The 17,489-nt window shown below is 40.3% G+C and overlaps 2 protein-coding genes across 2 annotated transcripts; both read left to right on the top strand.

Moving 5' to 3' along the window:
* Positions 1–278: 278 nt before the first annotated feature.
* pim2 (Pim-2 proto-oncogene, serine/threonine kinase) lies at positions 279–4,162 on the top strand. Its single transcript, XM_035738067.2, has 7 exons — positions 279–532; positions 796–896; positions 1,042–1,092; positions 1,520–1,740; positions 1,886–2,055; positions 2,170–2,346; positions 2,470–4,162. The coding sequence occupies exons 1-7, from the start codon at positions 472–474 to the stop codon at positions 2,622–2,624; spliced, it is 936 nt and encodes a 311-aa protein (XP_035593960.1). The 5' UTR covers positions 279–471; the 3' UTR covers positions 2,625–4,162.
* A 706-nt stretch (positions 4,163–4,868) lies between these two features.
* Positions 4,869–17,309, top strand: slc35a2 (solute carrier family 35 member 2). Its single transcript, XM_035738063.2, has 5 exons — positions 4,869–5,528; positions 7,877–8,059; positions 10,360–10,511; positions 10,774–11,480; positions 16,568–17,309. The coding sequence occupies exons 1-5, from the start codon at positions 5,453–5,455 to the stop codon at positions 16,593–16,595; spliced, it is 1,146 nt and encodes a 381-aa protein (XP_035593956.1). The 5' UTR covers positions 4,869–5,452; the 3' UTR covers positions 16,596–17,309.
* Positions 17,310–17,489: the final 180 nt, after the last annotated feature.

Genomic DNA, 17,489 nt, shown 5'->3' with positions numbered 1-17,489 from the left:
ATACAGATACAGAATCAAGCACTGTAAGAAGAAGAGAGATGTGCGCGCTAAAATTAAAAAGTACCACAAGAAAGGTGCTTCTCATCAAAAGACCGCCCATTTACTGGAATGTAGCTAATTCGGAGGAAAGTAGTAGTGGTATATGAATATTAATATAGTTAAATCATGCTACATTGTGATTGGACCACAATTCAAAATACTACCGCTAATGCAGCGATGATTGGATAGGTGCTTCGTGTGGGCGTGTTCACCGTTTTAACCTTAAAAAACAGCAACAAACTTTCTTTGGCCAGACGTGTCAGTTTGTTGTGCAAATTGGTCTTTCTGAGAAGCGCATCTGTCTACAGCAACTTGCTCTGTGTTGGATATTTTGAAAACGGAAGATTCTTCACGGATTAAATTCGAAATGGACATAACCTTGAACTAAATTTATACAACTGTTTTTACTTCGGATACATTCAATTTATAAAAATGTTGGACAAACGTAGTGTTGAGCTCCAATTGGATCAGGAGGATGTCAAAGGAAAAAGCGGTAAGAATTTGGAGGTGCCAGTGCCATATGTTTTTCATTTAATGGCTCATTAATGTATGGTTCACGTTTGACTGGAATATCAAGGTTGATCAAGAAAGGAGGTATAGCCAGTACATATATTTGCTTTCACAACAAGCAAGACACATACCTAGTAATGACACAATGTAGTGGACATAGAGACAGTTTCTTACATAGGCTACCTACATTACCTACATTCATTACAACTTTGACCATGTTTTGATGTATGTTATTTGACACCACAGGTAAAGAGTCCTTTGAGAAGCATTACCAATTCGGTGCGCTTCTTGGAAGTGGTGGATTTGGGTCCGTCTTTGCTGGTCAACGCATCTCAGATGGTCTGCAGGTACTTACAGCAAAATATTGTATTTAATTTTTTTCTTTCAAGTGACGAGAAAATAGTCAATCAATGACAATAACAAAAATTCAAAACGTGTTTTTAGACTAATAAAAAAAATGGATATATGAACACTTGTTTTTTTAATCCTTAGGTGGCAATTAAGCAAGTTTCAAGTGACAGAGTGCAGCAATGGGCGCGATTGGTAAGTTACATTTTTTAAAATATGATTTAAGATGTGCGTTTATGTCTTGTTGGGGCTTCTGCCAATTGTATATTTTTTTGTGGTTACCATTCTTGTACACCTGACAGTCTTGTCATGTGTGGAAACAAAAAGCGGGTATTTCGTGCCCTCTGCTGGAAATCGAAGAGAAACCACATATTGTTTTTTCATAACCGTGACGTAGTTGTAATATTGTGGAAATTACGTGGTAGGGTTTTTCCTCAAATATTTTTTTTTTTGAGGAACTTAATATCAGTACTTACCCTGTCTGGACCAAAAAACAAATGTCAGTATATGTAAAAATATATATATATACTATTTTTATTCTCATGTGTTTTAGGAACAAGTATATTGATGCTGACCTACTCATAATAAGACTAACCCTCCCTCTGTCTCTCTCTGCCGACAGCCAGATGGACCCAACCTGGTACCCATGGAGATAGCCCTGCTCTTACAGCTGGGGGGTGGTGCAGGGGCAGGACCCTGGCACCATGGGGTGATCAGGATGCTGGACTGGTTTGAGGTGCCAGGGCAGGGATTCCTCATCGTGTTCGAAAGACCACAACCCAGTCAGGACCTCTTTGACTTCATCACAGAGCGGGGAGCCCTGGACGAGACACTTGCACAAAGGTATATTACTGTTTCAAGTCAGTACACTTATTTCACTCACAGGTTGATCATCTCCACTAAGTTTCCATGTTTGGGAGGCTGCTGGATTTTCGGTGCTCATTAATGTGATTTTATATTATATTCTAATTAAGGCTTCTTTTTCCAGGTTCATGCTCCAGATAGTGGAAGCGCTGCGGTTCTGTCAAGCACAGGGGATCGTGCATAGGGATGTGAAGGATGAGAACATTTTAGTCGACACTCGGACAGGAGATGTTAAGATCATTGACTTTGGCTCCGGTGCTCTGCTCAAAGACACTGCTTACACAGAATTTGAGGGTGAGTGAAAAACACTACTTATGATATCCATATGTACCCTTCTAAACTTATTTTAGAAGTATTGATGACTCTTATTTTTTTGTTAGTAATGTAACCATCCCTTTCTCTCACTAGGCACCAGAGTGTACAGTCCTCCTGAGTGGATCCAACATCAACACTATCATGCCCGGTCTCTGACTGTCTGGTCACTTGGAGTGCTTCTCTTCGACATGGTTTGCGGGGACATCCCCTTCGAGAGGGACAGAGACATTGTGCAGGCCACGCCAAGTTTCACCAAACGCATTTCAAAAGGTACATTACTACATAGGCCTATTCTTACTATCTGACAACATTTATAGGGCAATGACAGAATAAATTATGGATTTAATTTCTATATACAATTCATCATGACTGAAAATCCCACCCCCCCCACAGAGTGCCAGTCTTTGGTTCGTTGGTGCCTTGCCTACAGACCAGAAGATCGGCCAAGCTTAGAAGAGATTTTACTCCATCCCTGGATGGAGTCATCTAACGACAGTGGAGACTTGCATGGGGATCACAACTCTTTGCCAAGCCAGTCAAGCCTATGATTCCTGGAGACTATTGGGTGGCTAAAGAAACTTCAGATGCCTTTTAAGATCACACTTATATTTACTGTGCTTAACTTATCAAGTCCCCCTATGGAAAGCTATTTATTTATCATTTTGTGGTGTTGCAATACTATTTTATTTTAATTTGACAAGTATTATACAAAAAATTCTGCACTAATGTAGTACCTTAGTACAAAGAAATGTATCACACACTTATCTTGAGCCAAGGCAAACTATATCTAAATTATCTTCATAAGTGTTACAAAACGGCACATTCCATGGTAATATAGACCATATTGGGAAGAGATATGTATGCTTTATTTAAAAAAAAAAAATCATTTATGGGTATTTATTTAAATTACTATTTATTTATCTTTAGGGTTGGACTTTCTGTTTACATCAGTTATACTGGAGGCATGTCGGAGTTTCTGATACCATTTGATTATATTATTTAATGTGATTTGGTTGAGATCACATACTTTTCCATGTGAAGACCTGGTTTTACAGGTTATTTAAGTTACCTCGTTTCAAGAGGAATAGAGGACTACAGAACAACAGTAATCCGGAGCACTATGGATATCTTAAATTTTCTATGGATTTTGTCCTGATGTTTTGGTAGTGACACAGGCAAGGCAACATCTCTATGGACACACAAGTCAGGCTCATACGCCTCATACAATGGACTTATTCGCTGGAGCTGAGTAGTCTTGGGAATGGGACATTGACACTGTTTTCTCTGCAAAATAATATTTGCATATTATTTTGGAACTTTAACGCATTTAGAATGTCAAATAGTATCCAGGATGTAATACTATCCTTCAGGATTGACCTTTAGAATGTCTGTGTAATTTTTTTGTGATGGGCAGGCCTCCAAGGGTTTGTCAACACCACAGCAATGAATCATCCAAGAATGTGTCCAAACCAGAAACTAAACTGGATGATCTTTCACATACTTTATCTTGGAGGGAAGTTCAAATATGTGCTTCCATTTTCCTTCCTAGGACGTATGTTCTTGTTTTCTGTGGAGTTTGAAGGTTTACCTGAAGTAAATGCCTCAGTGTTTTAACCAGTGACTGTTGTTCAAGACAATAGACAACGTTCAAAACTGGGTGATTTTGACTTTTGTGTTATTTATTTACTTTTGTTCTATTGTTGCAAGTGGAACCCACATGACCAATTGTATGTATGTATATATGTTGTTGTTTAAATGTTGGTGAGACTTCATCATATGCCTTAATCTAAATCCTACCTTAATGATGGGACTGCAATGACAAACATTTTCTCATTCATGACTCAATTTACCCAATGGAAGAGTTAATACATTGAAATCTTGTTGTGAAAATTGGATAAAAAAACAAACATAATCATAGTCAATGAGCTGAGGTAGCATAGTCATATTTGTTGTAAATACTTATGTATTGTTTTATACACTGTCAGTTGTCACAAATCTCTTTACATTAAATTAGAATTTCAGGAGACACATTCTGTAAAATTCTTGATTCTTAAGTGTACATAAAGGCTGTCAATGTTTATCTGTACTGTTTGGTTTTCATTAATCATGATTTCACAAGATTAGACTTCACTCATTTAGAGTGCCTTTGTTACAAGTCAAACACGTATAGGAAGGATAGGCCTCCATTTAAAGGGCTTGATAGCAGTTGGAAGTTTGAACCATCACTTAGTTGTTATATCAAAACGAATGACAACATCACTCATAAACAGGCAATGGGGTGTCCCTGACAAAAGAAGATTAGCGTTTTGAAACTGCAGTAATGGCAGTCGACTATGGCATTTTGGACACAGTAATTGCAGAATAACTGCAGTGTACTGCAGTTATAATGCACTGTAACTACAGTTACACTGTACAACTACTGCATTATATACAACTGCGGGATCATACTGCAGTTATACTGCTCTGTAACTGTGGTTACAATGCAAAATTACAGCAGTAAAAAAACTATGGGATCATACTGCAGTTAAACTGCACTGACTGCAATATTTTTTTGTAAACGGGGCAAGGCAAACACAGGACAGAATGGTTTAGTACCTCGCCCTGTGGGCAAGCACCAGTACTGTGTGTGAAAGGAAGTTATGTGACTGTTGGTTGACACTTTTGGGATATTTAAGAAACTTGAGGATCGTATAAATTGGTATGGGTCCATTAGAGGATCAATTTTAAGATCCCAGTCTGTCCTGGTTGTACAATGATCAACCAACCCTATACAGCATATCAAACGTGGTTTCTCTCATCAAAGACAGGCGGACCATTAGTTGATACTTTCTTTCACAGCTCGAGTGCAATGCTGCCGTAGCCTATAATTTGAGTCTGGCGTAATCATTTTAGGCTAATGTTGAAATACAGTAGTCGTCTTTATGGTCTCCAGAAGATGAGGACACTAATGGCGGTTAATTGGCGAGTTCGTTTTGTTTGCATCGACGGGATTTGCACATTTTAGACCATTCCATTGGTCCTATCAGTACCACCGAACGACGGAGAGGCTGTCCCTCAACTCAACAACCAATAGGATCATCTGTACTGGAAGCCCTGGGGGTTTTGTGAATGTGCCAGCGAACAAGGAAATGATTGTGAAGTAAAAACGAAAAACAACATATCAGTGTTTTAATCGTAACGTGGAATGGCTCAGCTAGTGGAGTTGGGAATCCTAGCACTCGTTGTCAGTTGACGTGTGAAAGGGGCTGCAACAGCTATTGGATGCAAGCTAGCTACCAGTGCTAAATTAGCTAACATTAGGTGAAAGTCAAAGGCAAGGAATTAGCTCACTGGCTAGGTGACAACACATTCCAGTTCACATAACGTCAATGCCAACATGGCAGGGGGCAACAACAACGGCCAAGGGACAGGAGTTGGAGAGGAGAAGACAGCCTCTCCTAGACAGAGTGAAGGTACAACTATATTTTGTTCAGCTGCTAGTTAGCATGATGTTTAGCAGACTGTACTGTGTTGATTTGCTATCCATGTTAGCTCATTTAGCTAACGTTAGCTAACTAACTATACAGCTACAGCAGTGTCAGTCAATGTATCCGGTGGCTCGTATCTAGCTATTTTAAAATAGCTACCTAGTTCATTAATAAAGTATCCAGGTAGAGGATATGGCCTATTATTCAGCGTGTATATATATATATATGTGTGTGTGTGACTCTGAAAGTTGCATTCAAAAGGTTAACTATAGCCTCTTTCATGCATTGAGCCTGTGTGTGTTGTAACTTTGGTGATGTGGAACTTGTCTTTCTCTTTCTTTTTTTTTACAGCCAGGTGAGGGTGGGGTCAGAAACTCCTCACACCTGTTTGAATTAACTGCGCCTTAATGTAACTAATATGATTCAACCAACCAAACAAGTCAGACAACTAGTAGGAGAATGTGAAAAGAGTAGTCCTTTATCGTACAGTAGGCAGATATTAATAATTGTAAACTGGGTAGTTCGAGCCCCGGATGCTAATTGGCTGACAGCCGTAGTTTATCAGATCTTATACCAACGGGTATGACAAAGCATTTATTTTTATTGCTCTAATTACATTGGTAACTAGTTTATAATAGCAATAAGCCATCTTGGGGGTTTGTGGTATATGGCCAATATACCACGGCTCAAGGCTGTATCCTTGCACTCCGAGTTGCGTCTTATGTAAGAACAGCCCTGAGCTGTAGTATATTGGCTGTATACCACACCCCCTCGGTCCTTATTACTTATTAAAAAATGAACGGTTTAAATCAGCACAGTAGTTTATTATAATAATAATATGTTCTGTTTGCTTTTGAAAGTAAAAGTCAAATTGAAAACATTGGCATTGTTGAATTCAATTTTCATAATAGCAAGCTAGGACTGATGTTTTGGTTAGCTAAACTAGCAAGTCATTTTGTTTGGATACAAAGGCAACAACTGTAGCTATCTGGTAAACATGCCAGCTATCTACTTCAGTGCATGTTGAACACATTTCTAGCGGCAAATGTGTTAAATTATAGCCATGGTATTTAAGTGATAATGCCTGAGAAGCCGGTGTTTGGAGGATATATTGGCACGGTGTTGTTACGCCTGAGATGGCAAACCGTACCAATATATCCTCCAAACACCGGATTCGAGGGCATTATCACTTTTATACAACATATTCAGATAACGATTGACATATTTTCATAAACATTATTTGGATTAATATCTTCCTTCCACAGGTTATAGTCCCTATTACATCTAGGGTTGCAACCCAAGCCGGCTGGTCGTTTGTTCTATCAGTTCAGTTGCCAGAGACGGGACCCACTCTTTTTGTTCTGCATCTATGGACGTGACACAGTCGGCCATATTGGCTGGCAACGTTCTTATCCCTTGCTATCAAATAAACGTAACAATCCAAGTTTTGTCCCAACCACACCATATTCCTGCCGAATTAGACACCGGGCTGCCATTAGACCACGCAAGACTTCTTAACACATAATCTACCTGTGTCTACACAGCAGGAATATGGTACAGTTTGGACAAAAGTTGGATTCAGATGTTTTATTATTTTACATTTTTTATTTAAAATTGTACCCCCTTTTCTCCCCAAGTCCGTGGTATCCAATTGTTTGTAATTACTATCTTGTCTCATCGCTACATCTCCTGTACTGGCTCGGGAGAGGTGAAGGTCGAAAGCCTTGCGTCCTCTGAAACACAACCGCACTGCTTCTTAACACAGCGCGCATCCAACCCGGAAGCCAGCTGCACCAATGTGTCTGAGGAAAACACCGTGCACCTGGCTACCTTGGTTAGCCTGCACTGCACCCGACCCGCCACAGGGGTCGCTGGTGCGCGATGAGACAAGGATATCCCTACCGGCCAACCCTCCCTGATCCGGACAACGCTAGGCCAATTGTGCGTTGCCCCACGGACCTCCCGGTCACGGCCGGCTGCGACAGAGCCTGGGTGCGAACCCAGAGTCTCTGGTGGTACAGCTAGCGCTGCGATGCAGTGCCCTAGACCACTTTGCGACCCGGGAGGCCCAGATGTTTATTTGATAGCTAGGAACAACTTCACGTTATGTCTGATAAGTAAAATCCTTAGATTATACATATGGTTTTGTTGACAGGTAACTTTTTTGGGGGGTGACGACGGAGGGGTTCCAACCAATACACAGACTCTAGAAGTTGTCCCAAAGCTATGCTCTGCCTATGTCTTGTGAGAATAGATTTTCAACTGACTTGGATTTTCAGCTATGCATGCAAAGTAGTCTAATGATGTCATCTGATGTTGTCTTCTTACTACAGTGAACAGAAAGCTGAAATACATCAGTTTGGCCATCCTTGTTGTCCAGAATGCCTCTCTCATCCTCAGCATTCGCTATGTCCGTACGCTGCCCGGTGATCGTTTCTTCACCACCTCTGCAGTGGTTATGGCAGAGGTGCTCAAAGTACTTACCTGCCTTCTCATCATTTTATTCCAGAGAAAAGGTAAGCCTCAATGATTGAATATTGAAACCCCCTAAGGTCGTTGTCCGCGCCTGTACGGAAATTGAATTAGCGTAATACAAAATCCCCAATAAATATCTGCCCGTTTAATCTCTAGATATGTTTTTATTTTGTATTGGATGCATCTCAATCCCCTACATCCGTCTGTCTCACTTCCACATCTGCCGGCAGAGCTGGAGCGGTGTTTGTCAGACCATGAGACATCACCAAAATCGGTGTTCTCATAATTGTCTGAACAGTTTGGCCTACAAACTATGGTGAACAGATGAGACTCTCACGAACACAAAAGGGTGTTCTCTGTTTTGCACTACGACCCCCACAAGCGTCTTGAGACTTATCTGAAGTCGGTACAGCCGATCTGCCCACTTCTGTCTGAAGCGTCTGATCAGTTTGGGCTACAAAACTAATATGACGCCTCTGGGTAAAGGTGAGACTCACACATGCATTCAGAAAGTATTCGGACCCCTTCCCCTTTTCCACATCTTTTAATTGATTGGACATGATTTGGAAAGGTCCCACAGTTGATAGTTTTTGCTCTGACGTGCTCTAAGCCATGAGGTTGAAGGAATGGTCCGTAGATCTCAGACAGGATTGTTTCGAGTCACAGATTTGGGGAAGGTTACCAAAACATTTCTGCAGCATTGAAGGCCCCCAAGAACACGGTGGCCTCCCTCATTCTTAAATGGAAGAAGCTTGAAACCACCAAGATTCTTCCTAGAGCTGGCCGCCCGGCTAAACTGAGCAATCTGGGGAGAAGGGCCTTGGTCAGGGAGGTGACCAAGAACCAGATGGTCAGTCTGACAGAGCTAAATACTTCTCTTTGGAGATGGGAGAACATTCCAGATGCGCAACCATCTCTGCAGCACTCCCCTAATCAGGTGTTTATGGTGGAGTGGCGAGACGAAAGCCACTCGTCATTAAAAGGCACATGACAGCCCCCTTAGAGTTTGCCAAAAGGCAGCTAAAGACTCTCAGACCATGAGAAACGAGATCCTCTGGTCTGATGAAACCAAGATTGAACTCTTTGGCCTGAATACCAAGTGTCACATCTGGAGGAAACCTGGCACCATCCCTATGGTGAAGCATGGTGGTGGCAGCATCGTGCTGTATTTATTTAGTTTTGCGGCAGGGACTGGGAGACTAGTCAGGATCGAGAGAAATATGAACGGAGAAAAGGAGAGATCCTTGTTGAAAACCTGCTCCAGAGCACTCAGGACCTCAGACTGGGGCGAAGGTTCACCTTGCAACAGGACAACGACCCTAAGCACACAGCTAAGACATACAAGAGTGGCTTCGTGACAAGTCTCTGAATGTCCTTGACTGGCCCAGCTAAAGCCCGGACTTGAACCCGATCAAACATCTCTGGAGAGACTGGAAAATAGTTGTGCAGCGACGCTCCCCATCCAACCTGACAGCGCTTGAGAGGATCTGCAGAGAAGAATGGAAAAAAACTCCCCAAATACAGGTGTTCCAAGCTTGTAGCGTCAAACCCAAGAAAACCCAAGGCTGTAATCGCTGCCAAAGGTGCTTCAACAAAGTACTAAGTCATTTTAAATGTTTTATTTAATTATACTTCAAGGGGTCTTAAAATTCTAAATCAAATGGCAAAATGATGCTTGGTTTGGCCAGTATTAAACATGCCATATAGCTTAGTAGAATGGGTTAATGTGTGTAATGGGGATTTTCAGTTGAACCAAGGAGCGAAGTCATTGTTAATATCAAACAGAAATGTTTTACAACAATTCAGGGAAAACACCTCCAGAGCAGAAGCAAAGAACATGAATTGGAGACAGGCCCTTAATACTGTAATCAGTACCCAATGTTCTCCAAACATCAGCCTGAGAATCTTGTACAAAGTCAAAACAAAAGACAGTGACTTTGCCAGCTGCTGTAGAATCGGTGTTCATAATGTCATCAATACAATAATAATCAGTGTGTCCTGGGTCCTTGTACCTTCAGTAGCCCTGACGTCAATCACTATCAAACGGCATAACAACCCATAACATTCGGTAACAATTCTGCTACTGACCATCAACCAGTATGAAAAATGAATATAGCACTGGAAGCATTGTTAATTACTCTAAACTGAATATGAACTTTATTCATCTTAAATATTTAAATTTACATTGTGTTTACTGCATAAACATTTTGGCATTGTTTTTAAAGTTCAATACTTGGCTAATTTGTGTTGTCAATACACATGACCTACCTGCAAAATGTAAATGTGGTGGTCTGCATTTTCACCTGTCTCTTACAATCAACTCGCTCTCTCCCTCTCCCAGGAAACCTAAAGGAGTTTATTGTATTGCAGTACAACTCCATTGTCATCCAATACAAGGACACGCTTAAACTGGCTGTCCCAGCCCTCATCTATACCTTGCAGAACAACCTCCAGTATGTGGCCATCTCCAATTTACCAGCAGCTACTTTCCAGGTTAGTTGCTCTGGCTTCCCGGTAATGAGATATGTTTCTTCTAGCGTCGCATCCTTGATTATGATATCTCATAGCAAATCACTTTACCACAAGCATAAACCCCTTGAGTACCCCACAATAGCCTATAATGACATTTTTTGTTTTGTTTCCCATACCCTCCTGTAAGCCATTAAAATATATATATATATTTTAGTCTGCAATATGCAAAATGTATGTTGTTATATGATGTTTGGTTTAATGAATGTTGTGGTTATTTCTCCAGGTGACCTACCAGCTGAAAATTCTGACCACAGCTCTTTTTTCTGTGCTGATGCTGCGGAAGAGCCTATCACGGATTCAGTGGCTGTCTTTGCTCCTGTTGTTCGCTGGGGTTGCTATCGTACAGCTGGAGCAGGAAGGAAAACAGAAGGAGACTACCGTCACTGGACCGAGCCAGAACTATGCCAAAGGACTGGTGGCAGTGATAGTGTCCTGCCTCTCCTCTGGCTTTGCTGGAGTGTACTTTGAGAAAATCCTTAAGGGCAGCTCAGCCTCTGTGTGGATGAGGAACATCCAGCTGGGCATATTTGGCACTCTACTAGGCCTGTTGGGCATGTGGTGGAACGATGGCCTTGCCATTGCAGAGAAGGGCTTCCTGTTTGGGTACACACCCATGGTGTGGGGCGTCATCTTTAACCAGGCTTTTGGGGGTTTACTGGTGGCGGTGGTAGTGAAGTACGCAGACAACATCCTGAAGGGGTTCGCCACTTCCTTTTCCATCATCGTCTCCACTGTCGTCTCTGTCTACCTCTTTGGGTTCCACGTGGACCTCCTCTTCACTCTGGGTGCTGGTCTGGTCATTGGAGCCGTCTATATGTATAGTCTGCCCAAAGCAGCTGCTCCCTCCCCGTCTACTGCTACCCTCTCCTCTTCCAGCCACAGTCTGGCCGACGGCGCTGGAGACTCGGAGACGGAAGCTTTCCTCCCAAAGTCAGTCCTGGTGAAATGAGCGCTCTGCAATCCTGTCTGTCCTTCTCTTTTTCCTTTCAAATCTCATTATTTTTCCATCTGGACTAAAACAAACTTTGCCTTCCATCTTTATCTTTCTGCTACTTATATTTAATTTGGGAACTTCATATCAATAGATTTTTTTTGATACAAACGGAAGGGGTACGGCTTTGCTGTATTTTAGTTCTGTAGATAGCCCAAGGTTGTTATTCCTCAGACGACCCATCAGTTTATTATGCCTATAATGGAATTGGTAGCCAGAGATTTTAACTCTGTTTTCGTGCAGTAGTCTGCTAAGTTACAATACTTTTTGAAAGCACAAGAGGGTGAAGTATGAAAACTTGTGATATTCTGTTCATGTTAATCATGCCTCTGGGAATATCTTTGCTTTCAATACTTAGTTCTCTACAGACCCCTCTTTGCCTTAAACAATGTATTTTTAATCAAAAGAAAGCCTTACCACATATCCAGATGACTTGCCAGAGGACTTAAAATACAGCTGCAAATTTAGTTGTTTTAAAAAAATTGAAGTTATGGTCTTCAAGAAACCTAGTTACTTGGATACAACTCTTTAGACAGAGAGTCTGGCCATTCTACCATAAAGGCCTGATTAGTGGAGTACTGCAGAGATGGTTGTCCATCTGAACTATAATGGAATATAGTTGAAAGACTTCCAATTGGCATGGTGACTTTATAAATGTCTATAAACCTAAACTGAAAAGGAGTTTGAGGTGTTCTGGAATTAATGTATTTCTGTCTGCTCTCGCTTGAGCTCCTCAGGTGTAGACCCAACTAATCGAATCCCATCCTAACGGCGCCTAAAAGGGAGGCTAGTTTAGGGTGGGCCCGGCTAGTTTGGGCACCACCTGAGCTAATGGTCATGCTGTGCCTTTTCTCTTTCATTTGTACAGTAATGATATCATTTGTTGACAAAAGTTGAAAAATGCATAAATAATATCACATTTATAATTTCATTTTTTGCTTCGACTAATTGTGACAGGTTTGTGGAAATATGCTCATGCTCATATTTATACACAAACTGTTCTCTGAGATGTCTTTTTTTTTAAGATATCAACTGGAGTTGATGGAATGTTTTAATGTTTTTTGTCAAAGTGGAAAGTGTTTGTCCCTGAGCAAAAAAACACAGAGTAAACTGGACAAGTATCAAATGATAAAGCATTAGTTGTGGGTGTTTTTTTTTTTACACTCAAGTCTGCTTTATTATCATATTAAATGAAGGAGCTTTTCTCTTTAAATCAAAGTTAAATCCCAATGTTACCAGAGAATATTGAGCATACTTGCTTAGATTTTGCAAGAATGGTTTCTTTAAAATCATCAAGCTGACAAGGACAATATACTGTATTTTTCGGCAGCTAAAATCCTATTTTGTCATGAATTGGTTTATTTAGTTTTTGTTTACTTTCAGGCTGTTGGTGTTGGGTTAGAAATTCAGATACAGCTGCTCATAGTCTTTTGACCTACAGCCAATTCATTTTATTTAAAATGCATAAACAAGTAGACCTTTATATAGAATTCTATCTTAAGTCTGGGTTAGTATCATTGACATTAAACAAATGAATTGATAGACTTATTAAAGGCAGTTTGAAAATGCTTTACAAATGGAATTCATAAAGGAAGGTGATATTTCTCACAATTTGTTTTTCAGTGTGAAATATCAGGGGAAAAAACTAATTGATACAGTTTAGATCAAGAAAAGTATTTATCTGAATTTTTTTACTATGTTCGTGACTTAGCTTTTTCTGTACACTCTCAGACAAAAGCATATTTTATTTAGTCATCAACATTTTACTACAGTATCCCCATGCCTTTTGGCCTCTGAGAAATGACCTGACCACCATATGCTAGAATAATTAATGAACACTTACATGTTACCTATTTAAGTTACCTAAGAAATAGTATCTGGTTTCAGTATGATGAGGTTATCGTTGTGTTCCTCCTCAGAAAGACTATTAGCAGCTGTTCAATATGGGATGAATTTGTCTGCGTTCATTGCCTTCAATGTTGACACAGAGCCACTGGCCTCTACTTGGTGTCTTATTGTCCCACATCACTGTTCAGCGTTGGATGCATTTATATCTGTGTGATATGAACTTATGAAGAAAAAGATAGTTATCATGGTTAGTTTGCACTTTTTACGAATGCCTCTGTACAGATAATACTTCTTTTAGTAAAACTTTTATAAAACTGGAGCTGGTTTCCATCCCTCTGGATTTTGTCTTAATTCATGTATACTGAACAAGAATATAAACGCAACATGCAACGATTTTACTGAGTTAAAGTTCATATAAGGAAACAAGTCAATTGAAATAAATTAATTAGGCTCTAATCTATGGATTTCACATGAATGGGCAGGGACGCAGCCATGGGTGGGCCTGTGAGGGCTTAGGCCCACCCACTGGGGAGCCAGGCTCAGCCAATCAGAATGGGTTTTTCCCCATAAAAAAAGGGCTTTATTACAGAAAGAAATGCTCCTCAGTTCCATCAGCTGTCCGGGTGGCTGGTCTCAGATGATCCCGCAGGTGAAGAAGCTGGACGTGGAGGTCCTGGGCTGGCGTGGTTACACGTGATCTGTGGTTGTGAGGCCGGTTGGACGAACTGCCAAATTCAATAAAATTACGTTGGAGGCGGCTTATGGTAGAGAAATTCATTAAATTCTCTGGCAATAGCTCTGGTGGACATTCCTGCAGTCTGCATTCTAAATGCACACTCCCTCAACTTGAGATATCTGTTGTACGATGTTGTGTGACAAAACTGCGCATTTTAGAGTGGCCTTTTATTGTCCCCAGCACAAGCTGCACCTGTGGAATGATCATGCTGTGTAATCAGCTTCTTGATATGCCCCACATGTCAGATGGGTGGATTATCTTGGCAAAGGAGAAATACTCATGAAGAGGGATAAAAACAAATTTGTGCACAAAATTTGAGAGAAAAAAGCTTTTTGTCTATATGGAACATTTCTGGGATCTTTTATTTCGGCTCATGAAACATGGGACCAAAACTTTACATGTTGCGTTTATAATTGTGTTTAGTATAATTGTAATGTAAGTACAAAATCCTGTGTCCCTTTATAAGTAGAGCTAACAAAATGTTAACATTGTAATATTACACTTGGTGCAGAGCACCACCAGAAGTGTTATCACCGTGATCCAGTGCACTATTGCATCCGTTTAAGTCATAAGGCCGTTCTTATCCCTGCATCTTTTTCCAACGAAGAATTATCGTCTGTAGTGACAAAGATGTCGAGAGATGCTATTGTCCATCAACGTTAAGACAAATATCCCAGTCAAACCAGTAACATTGGCTTGCCTACACTTTTTCATGCTAAACTGGGAGTGAGAGACAAGTGAATATCAGGGGGAATCAGGATAAACATCAGTCAACCATTTTTGTCGGAAGTGATACAGTACACGGCCTTTAAGAGTTTTTGACTTACAGTACCAGCCAAAAGTTTGGACACACCTACTCATTCAAGGGTTTTTCTTTATTTTTTACTATTTTCTACATTGTAGAATAATGGTGAAGACAAACTATGAATTAACACATGGAATCATGTAGCCAAAAGTGTTAAACAAATTAGAATATTTTAGATTCTTCAAAGTAGCCACACTTTGCCTTGACAGTTTTCCACACACTCAGCCAGCTTCATGTGGAATGCTTTTCCAACAGTCTTGAAGGAGTTCCCACATATGCTGAGCACTTGATGGCTGCTTTTCCTTCAATCTGTGGTCCAACTCATCCCAAACCATCTCAAATGAGTTGAGGTCGGGTGATTGTGGAGGCCAGATCATCTGATACAGCACTCCATCACTCTCCTTCTTGGTAAAATAGCCCTTACACAGCCTGGAGGTGTGTTTTGGGTCATTGTCCTGTTGAAAAACAAATGATAGTAACCCTGAGTGCAAACCAGATGGGATGGCATATCGCTGCAGAATGCTGTGGTAGCCATGCTGGTTAAGTGTGCCTTGAATTCTAAATAAATCACTATCACACCACCTCCATGTTCCACGTTAGGAACCACACATGCAGAGATAATCCGTTCACCGACTGCATCTCACAAAGACATGGCGGTTGGAACCAAAAATCTCCAATTTGGACTCATCAGACCAAAGGACAGATTTCCACCGGTCTAATGTCCATTGCTTGTGTTTCTTGGCCCAAGCAAGTCTCTTCTTATTGGTGTCCTTTAGTAGTGGTTTCTTTGCAGCAATTCGACCATGAAGGCCTGATTCATGCAGTCTCCTCTGAACAGTTGATGTTGAGGTGTCTGTTACTTGAACTCTGTGAAGCATTTATTTGGGCTGCAATTTCTGAGGCTGGTAACGAATGAACTTATCCTCTACAGCAGAGGTAACGTCTACCTTTCCTGTGGCGGTCCTCATGAGAGCGAGTTTCATCATAGCGCTTGATGGTTTTTGCGACTGCACTTGAAGAAACTTTCAAAGTTCTTGAAATGTTCCTGATTTCCTGACCACCATGTCTTAAAGTAATGATTGACTGTAATTTCTCTTTGCTTATTTGAGCTGTTATTGCCATAATATGGACTTGGTCTTTTACCAAATAAGACTATCTTGTCACAACACAACTGAATGTCTCAAACGCATTAAGGAAAGAAATTCCACAAAATTGACTTAACAAGGCACATCTGTTAATTCTAATGAAAAACAGTGGCTAATTTGAAGAATCTCAAATATAAAATATATTTTGATTTGTTTAACACTTTTTTGGTTACTACATGATTCCATATGTATAAAGAAAACCCCTGGAATGAGTAGGTGTGTCCAAACTTTTGACTGGTACTGTATATATATATATATATATATATATCAGTGTTTGAGCTTTTCGCTACCCTATTTTCAGAGCTGTAAGATATACAGTTCTAAAGTTCTCCCCAGGGAGAATGTTTATTTTCACATTCGTTCATGTGAGACAATAACATGTTTTTTTTTTTTTGATACGGTTGATATAGTATTTGCTTAGGACAGAACAAAGATCTCTTCTTGAAAACTATCTGACTGGTGCTTTGTGTTCCATTTTCTCTCTGTTCCTAGGGCCTCTGAAAAGGAAAAAGGATGCTAAAGAAAGTGCTTCACGTCTGAAGGCATACCATCCCTGCATCTCATGCCAAAGTGATGTTGAAAGGAAAATGATTACAAATGCCTTCTATTAATTTAATTGAAATTCCTATACTAGCAGATCTGTTGGAGATGTTTGCCTCAGTGGCGAATGGGTATTGTATGAAGAGAATTACATTATCTTTTAATCATGCTTAATTTACATGTAACAGATCAGGAGTTGAAACTTCTTTTGTCGAAAATATTTCCTTACACTGTTGCCTTACTATTTATCTAACATTAACATGAGTTCTTGTTAAAAAATATTTTTCTGCTCCGTATCTACCCATTTATAACAAGTATGATTTAATCCCCAAGAGATTGTTGAATAGTGTTTAATTATTAGTTGTATTATGTGTGTGATGCATTGAAACACTAATATCAGCCTTTAATGTAAATCTATCACGGCCTATATTTAACTTTTTATTTTTATTTTTGATGTGTTTGTTCAACACCCAGCTAAGCAAAACTGAAAATGTGTTGAAAGTAAGGGCAGCAGGTAGCCTAGTCGTTTAGAGGGTTGGGCCAGTAACCGGAAGGTCGCTGGTTCGAATCTGTAGACGATTATGGGGGGAAATCTGTCGATGTGCCCTTGAGCAAGGCACTTAGCTCTAATTACTCCTGTCAGGTGCTCTGGATAAGAGCATCTGCTAAATAAATGTATATGTGTTGACTTTTATTTGGGTTGAAGACAGTCCATGATCATTTGGCGCCCTCTACTGAACAATATTTTTTATGTCAGCTTTGAATGTTTTTTATTTAACCTTTTATTTAAATAGGTAAGTCGGTGAAGAACAAATTCGTATTTACAATGACGACCTACCAAAAAAGGCAAAAAGCCTCCTGCAGGGACGGGGAT

Source organism: Oncorhynchus keta, chromosome 27 (genome assembly GCF_023373465.1).
Source record: "Oncorhynchus keta strain PuntledgeMale-10-30-2019 chromosome 27, Oket_V2, whole genome shotgun sequence".
In the NCBI taxonomy this organism is placed as follows: Eukaryota; Metazoa; Chordata; class Actinopteri; order Salmoniformes; family Salmonidae; genus Oncorhynchus; species Oncorhynchus keta.
The sequence above is the reverse complement of the archived record's forward strand: the minus strand, read 5'-3'. Positions and strand labels throughout refer to the sequence as shown.